The sequence below is a fragment of the Panicum virgatum genome, chromosome 3N (assembly GCF_016808335.1).
Source record: "Panicum virgatum strain AP13 chromosome 3N, P.virgatum_v5, whole genome shotgun sequence".
NCBI lineage: Eukaryota > Viridiplantae > Streptophyta > Magnoliopsida > Poales > Poaceae > Panicum > Panicum virgatum.
In genome coordinates this window covers 18,628,228-18,644,046 of record NC_053147.1, presented here as the reverse complement: position 1 = coordinate 18,644,046, position 15,819 = coordinate 18,628,228, and the positions used below count along the sequence as shown (strand labels likewise).

The following is a 15,819-nucleotide window of genomic DNA, read 5'->3' as shown; positions in this document are numbered from 1 at the left end:
AAGTATAACTAACAAATGTTATTATCTTGTTGTATACTTTTGGTCAAACTTGGAATATTTTGACTCTCCAATATTCTTGAAATGACATAATTTGAAACGGAGGGAGTATGTTTTAATTTTGCATAGTTGAAAGCATCAAGAGTGAATTCGCACTAGTATCAATGTTGCTGTTTTCTTTATAAAAGCGCTAGTGGTCCATAAGTAGTTAACTAGTTATGCATGTTTCTTTATCTATAATAAGCTGTGTCTTGATGCCCAGAACATCAATAATTATTTGTCACCGAAGGAAAATGAAAAACTACTCATACCGAACTGACTGTTTAGTATATATGTCTGATGAACAGATACTTGATTCTTTCCTTTTCAGAAAGGAAACGAAAAAAAAAACTCTTGCCTGGGGGATTTAATTTCTTCCTTGGAGCACGCAGCTAGTCGTCAGACGTGCAGCAACAACAAACGCGCAATTCGTTTCCAACCCTTCCGTCTCGCTCTTCCGCTTGCTTGGGTTGGCTGATATGATGATTTAGGGTTCCTCTGGCCTTGGGCAGCCAAGCTAGCGAGCTTGCGTGTACGAGAGAGCACTAGTGGTCGATGGATTGAAGGAATGCATTTCCCGGAACCCCGATGGAAAAGGTCAGGGCTCTGAGAGCGACCGGGCAATATTTAAGCATGCGCCTCCATCCCAACAGGACGATTGGTGTCGTCAAGTAATATGTTCGATGGTCTTCTCATTAATAGTACGGGAACGCATGAACTATACCATTTTTTTAAGACACAATACAATTTAACTTTCAACAAACAAAAAGACGCAATACAATTGTATATGAGCTAGCCACCTAGTTTTCTTTTCTTTCTACAGCTGAAGTTTGGATTGGACAGTCCAGCCTGCGGCATCGTAGGGCGGGGCGTGGCCCAAGATCAGGTTGATGGGCCCATTGTTGTTTATGCTAGGCCTAGCCCATTTGGCCCATCCAGGAATACCACTCGCGGCCCAGTGTGGCCCTCGCATTGCTTCTCTGAGGACACCGGGTGAGCTCCAGCGGTGCGTGAAGAAAACTGAAACAAAGAGAAATCCCCTGAAGGAAAACCTGAACAAAGACGGTATATTATTAGTCAAACATGGGGTTGCTTTGCCGAGAAACAATTGCAGGGCGACGTTCCATGGACGCTCCCGAGGCCGGAAATCAGGGGAGCCTGCAGAGGCGACCTGCTTGCTTGCCCGAGCAGCAACGCCCCCCCCCCCCCCCCCCCCCAACACACACACCGCTGCAGGAATCGCTCCCCATGTCGTTTGTCAGGATGAGTAGCAACAAGGGTCGCCGTTCCGCGCAAATCTCCGAGCCACGCCACCCGATGCCCACAAACTTAATCTAGAGCCCCGAAATCCATAGCCTCACCCTCGGGCCTCAGCTACCACCTACGCCTGTTTCATTTCAGGATAAAAAGAAACAAAGTCCAGTGGGAGTGCTAGGATCGGAGAAGCACTGTAAAAAGTGTTAACATGCACGCGTTTAGATTGAATCCGGCTGGTTAAAAAGGCTTGATTAGCAGTGTCGTCAGGGTAAACATTCAGAATCAGACCGATCCATCTACTACCCTGCTTTTGTCTCGATCGCATGTGCTGGGAACTAGCAAAAGGCGATACATAGCAGCAGATGGATGAATCGCTAAACAATCCAGCACCAGTGCGTAGTCATCGTTCCTCCATCACTACTGTCGCGGTTGTCAAAGACATGCTGCTGAAATTGACCGGCCTGGTGCAGTTCACTGCTCTGCTCTTTCTGCATTTATTTTACAAGCCTGCCTATGGGCTATGGCGCGCTGTTAGTTGTAGTGGTATGTCAGACAAAACAGCATTAACTGCAAACGGAATCTCTCTGACGGCCCCGGCTAGCTCGTCCCCGGTTTGTTTGATCAGAAAGCAAACCAGACGGAAACCCTAGAGCTCTCCCCGGGCCGGCCTCTATATAAATTAGCACATGGATGTTCCTGTAACGAATGAGGCACACTCGGTCGCTTCTCAATTCCACTGCTGAATCGGATCGAGCTAGCTAGGTCACTCGATCTTTTTTCAGAGAGGGTAAGCTAAGGATCGATGGCGGCCTCCTTGAAGTTCAATGGTGCTGTATTGGCAACGGTAGCGGTGGTCGTATGCTTCCTCGCCGCCGTGCTCCCTTCTTCCCATGCGTCGACGGCGGTCGTCGACAAGCCAGCGGCTAACTATAAGCCCGCGGCACCAGCGCCCGCGCCGCCTGCGTCGTCGTACACCCCGCCGCTGCCGCCGGTCCAGCCGGTGGTCGTCGTCCACGGCGTCATCTACTGCAAGTCGTGCAAGCTCAGGGGCTACAACAGTGGCATGGACGCGTCCCCTCTCCCCAGTCAGTCCTCATCTCGATCGATCAGCACTCTGTTTAATTTGTTCCATGCACGCATGCATTCTACTTGCTGACGCTGACCCACGCCATTCAGATTTCTGATCTGATGTCGAGACGACGTGCGTGCGTGTGTCCGCAGACGCGACGGTGAGCCTGGTGTGCTACGGCGACGAGGACAGCGGGTACCGGGTGCTGAACCAGACGAGCACGGCGGCGGACAGGAACGGCTACTTCATCGTGATGGTGTACGACGTGGACATGTTCGACCGGCACACCTGCCGGCTGTACCTCCGGTCGTCGCCGACGCCGCTCTGCGCCAGGCCCTCCGTCCCGTCCAACCCCAAGCTCGGGCTCACCCTGGTGCGGGACCGCGCGGCCACGGCGCCCAGGGGCGCCCGCGGCGTCTACCACGCCAGGACCGCGCTCATGTACGCGCCGGGCGCCGGCGGCAGTTGCCCGCCCTACTGACTCGTCGGTGAGGACGGACGCGTTGACGAGCTCAAGATCGACGTCGTCGTCGGAGGCAAGAATATAAGATGAAGCGCATGGTCGTCGTTGTCACGGACTAAGTGTGTCGTCCGTTTGGTTGGTGGTGCTGGTGCATGGCTCGATCGACGGAGTGTTTGTTGACTGTACTACGTTGTGTGTTCGTTGAGTCTCAAGTGGTTTGGTCGTCGTCTGCGTAACCTATTTCTGAATTCTGAATCGGTCCCCTGTCCTCGAATGAAGGAATCCGGGCAGCCTTTTAAGTATTTGTTGTCTGAAGACTGCAAAGTTAGGAAGTCTCGGGAGGGGCATGCTGAGAATTGCTGATCACTGGCGCAGTATGAAGCGCATGACGCGCGACGGCAACGCGCGGGTCGCATGATGATCGCCGCCACTGCTCTGCCCGCCGCGCTTATTAGCTACGCACGCCTACCCCTGTGCTCCAGCTCGAGCTCGAAGTCATCGTCCGCGGCATGGCAAGTTACTAGAAACTTGTTGCAATATAGAAAAATGCTAGTTACCATAAATATTAGCTTGCCATGATTTTGGCTGGATAAAAATTGAGATCGAACTAATCGGATTTAAGTGATGTGTCATATAGCATGACACCACTTAAAGCATCTCCAAGAAATTAGTTAAAAAGAATAGTCAAATTTAGCAATTTAACTACTCTCTAAAATAGATTTGATAAGAAAGTACTAGAGTAATCCAACAGACTCTATAAGGATGGCTAGTGAGGTAGGCTATCTAAAAAAAAGAGCAAATAAGGTGGCATGAAGAGCCACTAAATTTGGAGGGTCATTTACAAAGTCCATTGGAGACCATTTTTCTTTAGCAATAGTCAAATTTAAATTCACAAAATGATTTAGCTAATCTCTTGGACATGCTAGCAAGAATAATAAGAACGCCGGTGGCAGCGCATGAGTCGTGCCAAGTTAAGGCATGTTCGACTGGTTGGGAAAAAATCCAGCTGGGTTGATTCTGGCTGGCTGATCAGCTCAGCCGCCGTTCGGCTGTACTGGGCTGCTGAACGGCTGGTGGATCCAGCCCAGCCAGGGAACAATGGTTGGTTGCAGCCTGCAGCAGGTTGGCTGGCCAGCAACAGCCCCTGCCCAACTGCTCTGTACCAACCGAACAGGTTGACTCAACGCCCACAACAAATTTCGCCGTGAGTAGATTACGGTAAAAATCTTAGTAATTTAGAGTACTAAAGGAAGTCTATGTACAAAATTTTTTACACAGATGAGTTGTAAATCGCAAGACGAATCTAATGAGCTTAACTAATTCATAATTAGTGAATGGTTACTGTAGTATCATTGTTTCAAATCATAGATTAAGTAGGCTCATTAGATTCGTCTCACGATTTACAACCCATCCGTGCAAAAAGTTTTGTAAATAGACTTCATTTAGTACTCTATGCATGTGTCCAAATATTCGATGTGATGTTTTTTTTGTAAAAATTTTAGATCTAAATACATCTTTTAACGTAAATTTTTAAAAAAGAATCTTACTCGTATAATAAAAGAGCCCGCTATTAGCTATTTAGAGGCATGCGCTCCACTTTTTACACTGAGACAGTCACTCGTTCGACGTCGACGATTCAAGAGTCACCCGACCTCTTCTCTCTCTTCCCTTTTCTCTTTCAGCTAGAATTCTAATGATATGGACAAACTATTTAGCCTTTGAGGGGGCTCCATGAGTTCCATGGGAGCAGGGGGGCTAGAGCACCCCCGGCTCCGCCACTGTTTTTTAAGTACTAAAGTTTAGCATTATCAATTATTTTATTATTTGGCCAATAAACAAAGTCTCAATATTCGCTCTCAAGATCTAGAAATTTCTATATTAATTGGAGAAAAAAATTATAATTACCCACCACTGTCATTACGAAAAAATTAGCCTAAAATACTCATATACATATTTATAAATTACCCACAATGCCATTAAAATATATTTCTATTTATAAATATAAATATATCCATCGTTTTGCATATCAAACTACATATTGTACATACCTATTAGATACTCGTTACACAAACAATTACATGTGTTTACCACATGTATATCTTATTATATTACCAAAATCTCAAATGTACCCTCGTGATTATATTATTATTAGTCAAAACAAACAAGGTAATTCTAGACTTTGCACTATATTAGGCTACCACCCTCCAAAGGTTTGTTGACGACATTGCTAAAGAAACTACCGCACCTCACAATTAACACCACAAGCTCAAAAAAAATTAACACCACAAGCAGATCAGGAACTAGGACAATATCGATCAGGCCATAATTGGTATAGTAAGCTTATCAGGCTTGAACAGGAACATAGGTTGCTGAAATTCTAAACAAAATCTTGTGCTCTGCACTGTGGAGATTTGTTGGATTCCAAAAAAGTAAGAAATTTGGATCGATTGTTCCCCAACATAAACTAGGCCATGGAGGTATGGCGCCATGCAACAGACGACAAAATTAAATATAGTAGAAATAGAAGACCAAAAGGATCATAAAGTAGGGAAGCTAGTAAAATAACAACTGAGTCAGTTGAACTAAGCAGTGAGCAATATTATTGGAAGAGCTGGCAGATAAGAAACATGCTGCTACTACTACTACAGCTAATGGTAGTAGCTAAGGTTGAGGAGATTGGCAGTCATGACAGATTTAGGGTTGTGCGCTTGCCATGCGGCCACACCACTGACAAAGAAAGATATATGCAAAAGGAGACACCACTATACTAGCAGCAGAGAAGCACTCTTGATTACTGAAGCAAATAGCATATGATGAGAAATATTTAAGTTTATGAATAATAATTAGATAAAAAATACAAGATATACTTAGAATATCGCGCATTCACCTCACTATTTCTGTCCAAACGGAAGCTGAACTTTAGCCAAGATTTATTAGCAAAAACATAACTACTAATAGGTACTAAAATTTAGCACTCAACTTTATTCCATGCAAACACAGGCTCAAAGAGGAGGAAATCTCGCTCATCATCAACTAGATAAGTATACTCCAATTCAAGAAAAAAATTAGATTAAGTACTACTGTAACGGTAGGGATCGATCAACTCTACCAACACAACGAGACATGGAGCTAGACTAGTACCACTGTCCTGAATTGCTATAGCCATTTGCTTCAAAAAAAAAAAGTTGATGTAGCCATCAGAAACCGTCGAGCAGCTGTGCCTTGCCTCCCGTTTGACTCCTCAAAACTTTGTTCCGCTGCAAATTCTCCGCTAACCACCAACCTCCTCCCATCGGGATCTACCGGCTCATCGGAATGACACACCATGGAGTACCCTGTACCCGCTCGATCCTCTCACGACTTCACCTAGCTCCAGTTTACTCCGAACGAGTACGAACCTCGAACAACTCGTCACCAGATACTAGCGCCTTTTGTTTTACCTTTGCTACTCGCACTAAAAAAAGAACCTTGCATGCATATGCATAAAGTGCTAAACAAAGTTTATTTACAAAATTTTTTCACAGATGGGTGTAACTTTATGCAACGAATCTAATGACAGTAATTAATTTATAATTGACTACAGTAATATTACAGTAATCATATTCTAATCGTGCGGTCAAACGTCTCATTAAATTCATCTCGCGAAGTAGTGCTGGGATTGTGGAGTTAATTTTGAAACTGACTTTATTTAATATCTCTAATGTTTAAAGCTTGCTGCAGTAGTTTGTGCCACTTAAACTAAACAGAGCCTAGTATTCAGTGACGCGGGGAGCTTACATTCCCGATCGAAATGGATCCGATGCCTTGAACGCTACGTATGCTGGGTTGGGTTTTCCCGATGCGCGAGTACGATCAACTTGTGCATTGCATCTTTGTTTTAATTTCGCCCCATGCGCGCAACGATCAACCGAGGATGGTGTTAGCGAGGGCAGAGCAGAAGCTGGGACGACGACGACGCTGGAGTAGTACACTGTACACGTACTGTGTGCTTGACCTGACATTCTGACCGGCCGACCTCGTCCTCAAGAACAAACGGATCATCCGAAGGAAGGGTGGGAGGGTGGGGGGTTGGGGGTGAATCGGGTGATGCAGATTGCAACTCTGCACGGAGGTGACGTGGACTGTGTTTTTTAAATTGTCCCGAGCAATTTTTTGTTCTGAAATCGTGTCCCGAGCAAATAACGGGAGCAAGCTGATGTTAACGAAGCAGCATTCGCTTGCAGTGCACTCCAATGCCACATGCGAGTTCATCATGCTCGGCCCTCGATTCCGCGGCGAGCCCTCGCAATTCCCGCGCAACTTGAAGGGTCTTCCGCTCCGCTGATCCACAAGCCGAAACGGCAATCACGAACGATATGATCTCACGCGCGGACCTGGTGATAAGAAATCAAAAGAGCAGCCGCTATAAATTGCAACGCTCTCGCTTCCTGTCTTCGCAACCTTTATCCTACTACTACTAGCTACACTTGTCCTGGCCTGCATCTGAACAGTAGCACAGTACGGCAGCAGCCACCACTGTGGAGCGGGGCATCATTCCCATCACTTGGGCTAGCCCCTGCAGGTAAGGCTAGAGCTAGATCGCGATGGCGTTGCTTGTCATCAGGTGCGCGCTGCTAATCTCCCTCTCGGCCGTGCTGATGCTGCTCTCCCTCGGCGGCGGCGCCTCCGGCATGGGCCTGCCGTCGCCGCCGCCGATGGTGAACTTCAGCATCGGCGTGCAGGGCGTGGTGTGGTGCAAGTCGTGCCGGTACCCCGGCTACTTCCCGCCCATGGACGCCTCCCCGCTCCCAGGTCTGTCCCTAGTATAGCTTCTGCACCGCATCATCGCCTGTTCCTCGTTCTGGACATTCATTCTCGCGACTCGGGTGTGCGTGCAGGCGCGGAGGTGTTCCTGCGGTGCAAGCACGGGCGGCGGGTGCTGACGGTGCCGGGGCAGTCGGGCCCCGGCGGCTACTTCCTGATCCAGACGTCGCGGCAGGTGGCGGCGTTCACGAGCCAGCAGTGCCGGGTGTACGTGCCGACCTCGCCGGTGCGCGCGTGCGGGGTACCCGCCTACCCGTCCGGCCGCAACAAGGGGCTCCCGCTCAAGTTCCAGGAGTTCGTCAACCGCGGCAACGGCCTGCAGGGGATGTACTCCGTCGGCAACCGCCTCTTCCGCCCAAAGTACCCGGGCAGGTGCTACTGATAGCATGCAGGAGGGCCTGGGGTTTTATAATAGTTTGCCTCGTGCGCGCGTCGGGTTCGGTTGGCGGCAGGGACGACGACGGCTTCAAGAATAAATCTGCTACTACTAGGTTGATTATTGGCTCCTGGAGGTGGGTTAGCAAGGTGTTTAATTAATGTGCTAGTACATGCTGATTAGCTTCTTGTGTTAAAGGTCAGTTAAACGTAGTAGTTCTGTTCCTGCGTGCTCCTCGATGGACTGGATTGCTGTAATAATAAGATGGATTGAGAACATGCATGTAGCTGTTGTTGTTTGTTTCGGTACTTGTTAAGCCTTCTCCCAAATACAAAGATCTTCACATGAGAAACACAAAAGACAAGTATGTGACGGAGCCATCATGCATCTTTTCATTAGTCTTTTGGTATCTCCAGTTTTATTTTGTGTAATGATTACTCCCTTTAATTTGTTGATCGGTTGGTTCAAGTTATTTTTTAAAAAAAATACTACATAATAATGCCAATGGATGTCAGTACTTGCAACCTCACTGCAAACTCAAATGAAAATACTACAGGCCTGGTGCATTGTTACATTTTTTTTAACTATCTTCAAGTGCAAATAAACCGAAATCAACCCAGCCGAACAGAACAGAGGGTTACCCCGCGCGCGCTAAGGTATCAGCCCACTAATTCTCATATAACAGCAATGATTTGTAAGCCCAGGCGCTTCCGCGCTTGAGTGCTAGCTTGGGCCGGGCCTGTAGACAGCTGGAATGCCTGGAAACTTCGAACGGGCAGTTGCTAGGCCCAATAATGATTGCCATAGCCTAACGCCGAACAACCCCATCAAATCAGAAAGCATCTTACTAAATTTGATCAAGTTTATAGAAAAATAAGATAACATTTTAAATGTCAAATGAGGATAATTATTTTTATTATGAATAACTTGCTCATTTGATGTGTTAGATGTGAATAGTATTCTCTGTAAATTAGATTAAATTCCAACTACTTTAACTTAAAATAAAATAAAATATTTTATATTTTAGGACTGAGAGAGTTGCTCATTTGATGTGTTAGATGTGAATAGTCTTCTCTATAAATTAGATTAAATTCCAACTACTTTAACTTAAAATAAAATAAAATATTTTATATTTTAGGACTGAGAGAGTAAGGCAGTGTGTTGGATCCGATCCAGGTAAAGTTGGCAAACCAACAACTGGCCAAGTTTGGTAACGGGAGGGGCTTTCACGATCCGAAGGAAAAAAATCGTATAAGAGCTAGGTAGCGGTGGTAATATACCATGATACTAATACTCTCTTCACAATTCAACTTGGTCCTTAATTCTTTTAGCTCAAAATTTATAACATTAGAGCCCGATCTTTTTAAGCTCTGACTCTTATATTATTTAGGTTAAAAATTATGTTCCTTTTTTCACAAAAAAAATGTTCCTTTACCATCCCTAGAGCTAGGGCACGAACCTTGGAGCCGTGGAGAGCAAGAGCCCCACCGTTATGGCGTTATCCCATCATCATCTTAAAAAAATCAACACTACATGATGGAAACGGACAACTGGACAAGCAGTGGTTGGTTGCAAAAGATACCCCTCGGCGTCGCCACGGTCCGAAACGCTGGTCCGCCCCCTCGCAACGTTTTGCGGAGCGGAGAGCAGCATACTCCTACATGCGCATCTAATCCGGAACACTAGGAGCGCCTCACACACAACAGATCTGCGTGGCTCCCAGGTGGGCTTGTGGTACCAGGCTACCAGCGTCCAGCGCCTTGCCCCGCCTGCGAGTCCATGCCCATCGCATCCAGTAGCATCTCGTTCAGAACCTACCAAATCAGGGCGCAGATCTAGCCGATCTGAGCCGGACGTGCAATGATTGGCCCACCGATGGGAGCGTAGAAATCTGGTGGCAGCTGAGCGATGAAGCTTCGGCCTTCTTTTTAATCTCTGGAATTTTTTAGTATTTACAAGTATTAAATAAATGTTAATTATAAAACTAATTGCAGAACTCTGGGGCTAAATTACGAGACGAATCTAACGAGGTATATTAATGTATGATTAGCGGATGGTTACTGTAGCACCACTATAGCAAATTATGAATTAATTAGACTAATTAGATTCGTCTCGCGAATTAGCAGTCAGTTGTAAAAAAACATTTATAAATAGATTTTATTTAATACTATAAAATAGTAAGATTTCTTTTGATGTGATAGTGACTTATGAAAAAAAGTCCTTGGACCAAACAAGGCCGGCCTCACCGACGCGAACACGAGCCGAGTCCAGGTGGGCTCGTCGCCGTTCCACCGAACGTGGAGGCTACGAAAAAGGGACGCAACGCAACCAAAAGGAAAGCACCCCGCTTTCTTCAACGCTTTTTGCTTCCGCATCAAAACATCGAAACGTCCCCATCAACCCAAAAAAAAAAACTCGAAACGTGCTCTCACAGTCTCACTTGCCGAACACTCCTCGCCACCGCACTGCGCGGATCCGTCCTTCCAAATGGCACCAGCCACGCACGGAAGGAGACATATCTGGTGCAATCACGGAACTGGTGAAATCACCGTGTAATCCGACTAAAAAGGTCTTCAAAAAATTCTGAAAAAAATCATGAATGTATATCTCAGTCTACCCCATCTACATATAAAATTTCATGGTTAAATTCATCTTACTCTAGCAGTTACAAAAAAGACAAATTTGGGCTGCATTTGAACGTTACTTATTGTCAGAAAATTTGTCTTTTTTGTAACTGCAAGTGTAAGATGAATTTGACCGTGGAAATTTATATGTAGATGGGGTAGACCGAGATGTACATTCATGATTTTTTTCAGAATTTTTTGAAGACCTTTTTAGTCGGATTGCACAGTGATTTCACCAGTTCCGTGATTGCACCAGATATGTCTCCCGCACGGAAACGGACCCGTGACAACTGGGACGCGCAAAAATCACATCGCGCCCGTCACATGCTCGCTCTCGCTCTCGCTCTCGCCTCTCGCCTCTCGCTCCCGCTCGCTAGGCCGGCCGGCGCATCACCTACCCTTCTCCGCTCCGCTCCAATTCCGAACCGGCGAATCGCGTCGCCGCCCGCCACGGCCCCCGCCGCGCCGCGCTTCTAACCCCCACCCAACTCCGCCTCCGATCCCTCCCTCCCTCCCGCCCACGCTGCGCGCCGCGCCGCCCGTCCAGGTCCAGCCCCCCCGCGCGGCGATAAGTAGCGCCCGCCTCGGTTTCCTCCCCCCCTCCCTTCTGATCTGGTTCCCAACCACCGGCCCGCGGCCCGGGCCCGTCCTCGCCGACGCCGAATCCCGCGCCCGCGGCGCGGATCTCGCGGCCCCGGGATCCGGGGATTGGGATGAGAGCGGGGCGCCGGCGATGAGCGGTGGCTCGTCGGCGGCGGCGCTGGGGCTGCGGTCCGGGAGCTACGGCTCCCTCCCGGCCGCCGTCGGCGGCAGCGGCGGCGCCGGCGGCGTGAGGAAGCCGGGCGCGAGGGGGTGGGCGCTGCGCGGGGAGAAGGAGCGGCTGCAGCTGCTGCACCGCGCGCTGCGGCTCGTCGGCCGACGCAGGGCTGGCGTGCTGCTGCTGCTCGCCGTCGCGTCCGCCGCCGTGTTCTGCTCCCTCTTCGCCGTCGTCAAAGGTCCGCGCGACGCCGACACTCCCCCCTCTGCTCCCCGCTTGTGCGCTGCTGCTGCGCGCGCTTGGCTTTGTGCTTGGGGTCACGCAGCTGGCGTTTGCAGAATTTGAATTGGTAGTGGCATGGTAATAGCGTGCGCGTGCTCATCATAGAGTATGCTGCCAAATGTCTGCACCAGTTGCATACTCGCGGATAGTGTGAAGGGACCCCCTTCTCACGATGCAGTCCTGTGTCAGTTGTGGATGGTTTGGTATTGTAACCAGCGACCTGGTCTATTGCTAGTGCACGTATTCTGGTGTGGGTAAGGTGTATACTTTTTTGCTGATGTACAGCGTAGTTCGGATGAAATTATGCTCTCATATGTTTAATATGGTTTTAATTTCTAAACAAAAGAAGTGTTTCAGAGGGTAGAGTTGAGCTGAGCTCTGGTATATGGCCTTTAGCAATTAATTTGTTGGCAATTGGGACACGCAGACATGAAAACTTGCGTGCTGTCTCTAATCATCAATGTACCTTTTGCTGCTCGTGCTGTATGCTTTTGTTAATGTAGTACTCAAGGTGTGCCAACATAAGTTTTCTATTGGAAATTTGGAATATGCATTATTGTTACAGAGTATTGCCACTAACTATTTTCCTGTCAACTTGTTTCAGATGACAGTAGTTCAATTAGCATTGTGAATAATTATGAAGTCCCCAATGCCATACAGAAGTCAGTGTATCCAAGCACAACACGACCTCTAATGATGTCTGGAAACCAATACTCCAGTGTTGTCAACAAAATAGAGCTTCCAAATCGAATTCATCTTTCATATGCAAATTTTACACATCCTTGTGAAGGTTTCTCAGTTCCTCCTCCCCTGGTTGATAAGAAACACACTGGACCCCGACGTAAGAGTTGTTCTTTGCATTTTTCTACTAGCATTGCAGGTTTATTTGTATTTAACATGTCGCTAATCATGTGATTTGTTCTCATTTCCTCCTGTAGCATGCCCTGTTTGCTATGTCTCTGTAGATCAGGCATTTGCCCTGATACCTCTAGAGGCTTCACCATCACCTGTCCTAAAGAACATAAACTATATATCTGAAGACGGCATCGTTGCAAATTTATCAAGTCAGGGCTCTGGATTTGGAGGGCATCCATCTCTGGAGCAGAGAAATAAATCTTTCGACATTAGTGAATCAATGACTGTCCACTGCGGGTAGGCTACATGCATCTCCTGGTCCAGATTAAATCTATACTTGTAAAGAAAAAGTTATGTGACATGTGAATACTCAAGTCAATGCTTTATGCATTTTTTATCAGCTTTGTCCGAGGAAAGAAGCCTGGCCAAGGTACTGGATTCGACATCAAGGATGATGACCTGCTAGAGATGGAGCAATGCCGTGAACTAGTTGTGGCTTCTGCTATTTTCGGTAATCATCACTGTACACTGATAGTCTTATCTACCTTGGCCTTAAAAGATGTGTCTTATCTATGCCTGTGATGAATTTATCTTCTCACTATACTATGCCTTTGCCCAGGAAATTATGACATGATTCAACATCCGAGGAACATCAGTGAATTTTCAAAGGCAAATGCATGCTTTTACATGTTTGTAGATGAAGAAACAGAGGCTTATGTCAAGAATTCTAGTTCTTTGTACAATAATAATAAAGTTGGACTATGGAGGCTAGTAGTTGTCCGAAACCTCCCATATGAAGACCCAAGGCGTACGGGAAAGGTGCCTTTCTTATTAATTGCAATAACTATCAGTTCTCCTGATATGTGCTTTTTTATTAGCAATGTTTATAGTAAGTAACAAAAAGTGGTGAATTCCTTCATTTTCCCAAACGAATACAACCTCATACCTGACAGAGCACCTAATCTAGGCACATAAACTTCTTTTTGGACCGAATTAACTACAATTCTGCCATGTAATGGACCCACAAGCTCATTTGCAAGTAGAAGGTTGCTGGCATGATACCTAAATTATATATTAATGACACTAGGCATTTAATTATAATCATAGATTAACTCATCATAGGAAATTTGGATCATGTCTCTTCTGTGAAAAAATGGATAAAGTGATACTTTCTATATTCTTGGCAAACTTCTTTAGGAAACTACTGCGCATAAAAAAATGCTCTTAAGCTATCCATCATTTCTGTCTTGTAGATACTCAATATTTATATGCTAACCTATTTAACAGATTTTCATAGGTAGGTTGAAAAATTACGAGATAGCATTAGGGGATGCTCTTTTGCCTTGGCTTAGCTCACAAAACCATAATTTATTTCCAACAGGGAACTATCCTACAATGAAGAAGTCACAAATTTCAAATTTTATTTGTATAAAGTACATCCATGTGTCTGAAAATTCTTATAAATAATTTTAGCTTCATTGACTTTTGCAGTTATTCAATCGCAGGAGATGTATTTGTTATTTGCAATTGCATTGGCATGGTTATCTCCTTATATACACTGTTTTTTATCATGTTGAATGGACAAATACTTATTTGTGCAGATTCCAAAACTTCTGCTCCATAGGCTTTTTCCAAATGTGAGGTTTTCAGTTTGGATAGATGCAAAACTTGAGCTTGTTGCTGATCCCTATCTTCTGCTTGAGAGGTATTCTTGATGTGAATAGCTTGTTTGCAATATGATATATTTTGTTGGTAATATTCTTAAAGAGAAAATCTGGAAAATATCTATGACTTAAACAAAATATATGGCTGCCTAAAAACACCTTTAATATCTTATAACCACAATGTGTCATTTCTGTGGTAAACTGATTACAGCAGGTCTTTTGTGGGTTTAGACTGCAGAATGCTATCTTGGAAAACTTTCTTCTGTGATAACTGCTTACTTAGACAATGTTTCTTGTGTTTGCATTTGATAATTTTAGTACTGCATTTATTTTACTGTGGTATTAAAATTCAGCCGTTGGGTTCTTTTCAGCAATAATAATCTGATTGCTAACTCTAATTCGTAGGTTCCTGTGGAGGAAGAATGCCACTTTTGCGATCTCTAGGCATTACAAACGCTTTGATGTGTTTGAAGAAGCAGAAGCTAATAAAGCTGCTGGGAAGTATGACAATGCGTCAATTGATTACCAGATAGAGTTTTACAGAAACGAGGGCCTGTCACATTATTCTCCTGCTAAGTTTCCCATCACAAGTGGTCAGTGATCTCATCAGATTCTTCTGGTAAGAGTGCTTAAGTTTCTTACCGGAATCTTAATCTTGCCTCGTTTGCTTCGCATGCAGATGTCCCTGAAGGTTGTGTGATCATCAGAGAACATATCCCCATCACAAACCTCTTCACATGCCTATGGTTCAATGAAGTTGACCGCTTCACCTCCAGGGATCAAATAAGTTTCAGCACCGTCCGGGACAAAATCAGGGCCAGGGTTGGCTGGATGCCTGAAATGTTCCTGGACTGCGAAAGGCGCAACTTTGTCGTTCAGGTAAGCACTTCATCCACAATCCCATTGTGGTCTTCGGTCGTCCCGCACTTTCTTGTAGCACAGCTGCCTGACAGTTAGCGCACAACTATAAACTACAATAATCTAATGGCCTTTATCTTTTGTGTACTCCTACCGGACGCACATGTTAAACTCAAGTGCTTTTCGTTGCACCAGGCGTACCACAGAGAGCTACTGGAGCAAATGATTGCGTCCGGTAGGAGGCCCCCCTCAACGACCGACGCACCACCGTCCCGAAAGCTTCGGCCGGGCAGCAGGAGAGCGCCCCCGTCGAAGAAGCCCTCCGTGAAACGGAAAAAGGAGAAGTCGAGCTCGCGGAGGCGCGTTCCCAAGCCCGTCGCTGCGGGGATGGGTGCTATGTGACGCAAGTTTTTCGGCGGAGTCAGGACTCCCACACTTATACAAGCGTGTACCGCAATATAAGCAGATTCGATTAGGGCCGGGGCTTGTAATTGCGCCCTGGCGAAAGTTGTCCATAGTTATTCTTCATTGTTGTACATAACAGCGCAAATCAATATTCAATTCTGTTCATTGAGATTGTGCCCGGTTGTTTTTTTTTCTCGTGGGAAAGTCTTACTCCATCCGTCCCAAAATAAATGCAATTCTAAGACTAACATGCAAATCAATGCATGATGTGAAATTACTAAAATACCTTTTGTTTTTTATGAGAAGGATCTACTGGATAATGTTTTGTCTCTTTTTGTAAGGAGTCTTCAAAAAATTTTATCTTTTGTAG

At 46.0% G+C, this 15,819-nt stretch overlaps 3 protein-coding genes across 3 annotated transcripts; all 3 read left to right on the top strand.

The window, feature by feature from the left end:
• The first annotated feature begins 1,984 nt into the window (after positions 1 to 1,984).
• On the top strand, positions 1,985 to 3,127 carry LOC120667403 (non-classical arabinogalactan protein 30-like). Its single transcript, XM_039947484.1, has 2 exons — positions 1,985 to 2,378; positions 2,515 to 3,127. Exons 1-2 carry the CDS (start codon positions 2,096 to 2,098, stop codon positions 2,841 to 2,843), a joined length of 612 nt encoding a protein of 203 aa, XP_039803418.1. The 5' UTR covers positions 1,985 to 2,095; the 3' UTR covers positions 2,844 to 3,127.
• A 4,128-nt stretch (positions 3,128 to 7,255) lies between these two features.
• On the top strand, positions 7,256 to 8,312 carry LOC120667402 (non-classical arabinogalactan protein 31-like). The gene is made up of 2 exons (XM_039947483.1): positions 7,256 to 7,616; positions 7,703 to 8,312. The coding sequence occupies exons 1-2, from the start codon at positions 7,409 to 7,411 to the stop codon at positions 8,008 to 8,010; spliced, it is 516 nt and encodes a 171-aa protein (XP_039803417.1). The 5' UTR covers positions 7,256 to 7,408; the 3' UTR covers positions 8,011 to 8,312.
• A 2,630-nt stretch (positions 8,313 to 10,942) lies between these two features.
• Positions 10,943 to 15,640, top strand: LOC120664833 (probable hexosyltransferase MUCI70). The gene is made up of 9 exons (XM_039944185.1): positions 10,943 to 11,623; positions 12,272 to 12,508; positions 12,606 to 12,819; positions 12,924 to 13,033; positions 13,142 to 13,341; positions 14,124 to 14,227; positions 14,592 to 14,779; positions 14,866 to 15,065; positions 15,240 to 15,640. Exons 1-9 carry the CDS (start codon positions 11,362 to 11,364, stop codon positions 15,444 to 15,446), a joined length of 1,722 nt encoding a protein of 573 aa, XP_039800119.1. The 5' UTR covers positions 10,943 to 11,361; the 3' UTR covers positions 15,447 to 15,640.
• The last annotated feature ends 179 nt before the right edge of the window (positions 15,641 to 15,819 follow it).

Excerpts from the sequence above, each read along its gene's own strand:
- LOC120667403 (XM_039947484.1), top strand. The coding sequence starts at position 2,096 with ATGGCGGCCTCCTTGAAGTTCAATGGTGCTGTATTGGCAACGGTAGCG. Across the intron at positions 2,379-2,514 it reads GGACGCGTCCCCTCTCCCCA|ACGCGACGGTGAGCCTGGTG; the intron begins GTCAGTCCTCAT and ends GTGTGTCCGCAG.
- LOC120667402 (XM_039947483.1), top strand. The coding sequence starts at position 7,409 with ATGGCGTTGCTTGTCATCAGGTGCGCGCTGCTAATCTCCCTCTCGGCC. Across the intron at positions 7,617-7,702 it reads GGACGCCTCCCCGCTCCCAG|GCGCGGAGGTGTTCCTGCGG; the intron begins GTCTGTCCCTAG and ends GTGTGCGTGCAG.
- LOC120664833 (XM_039944185.1), top strand. The coding sequence starts at position 11,362 with ATGAGCGGTGGCTCGTCGGCGGCGGCGCTGGGGCTGCGGTCCGGGAGC. Across the intron at positions 12,820-12,923 it reads TCAATGACTGTCCACTGCGG|CTTTGTCCGAGGAAAGAAGC; the intron begins GTAGGCTACATG and ends ATTTTTTATCAG. Across the intron at positions 15,066-15,239 it reads GGCGCAACTTTGTCGTTCAG|GCGTACCACAGAGAGCTACT; the intron begins GTAAGCACTTCA and ends TCGTTGCACCAG.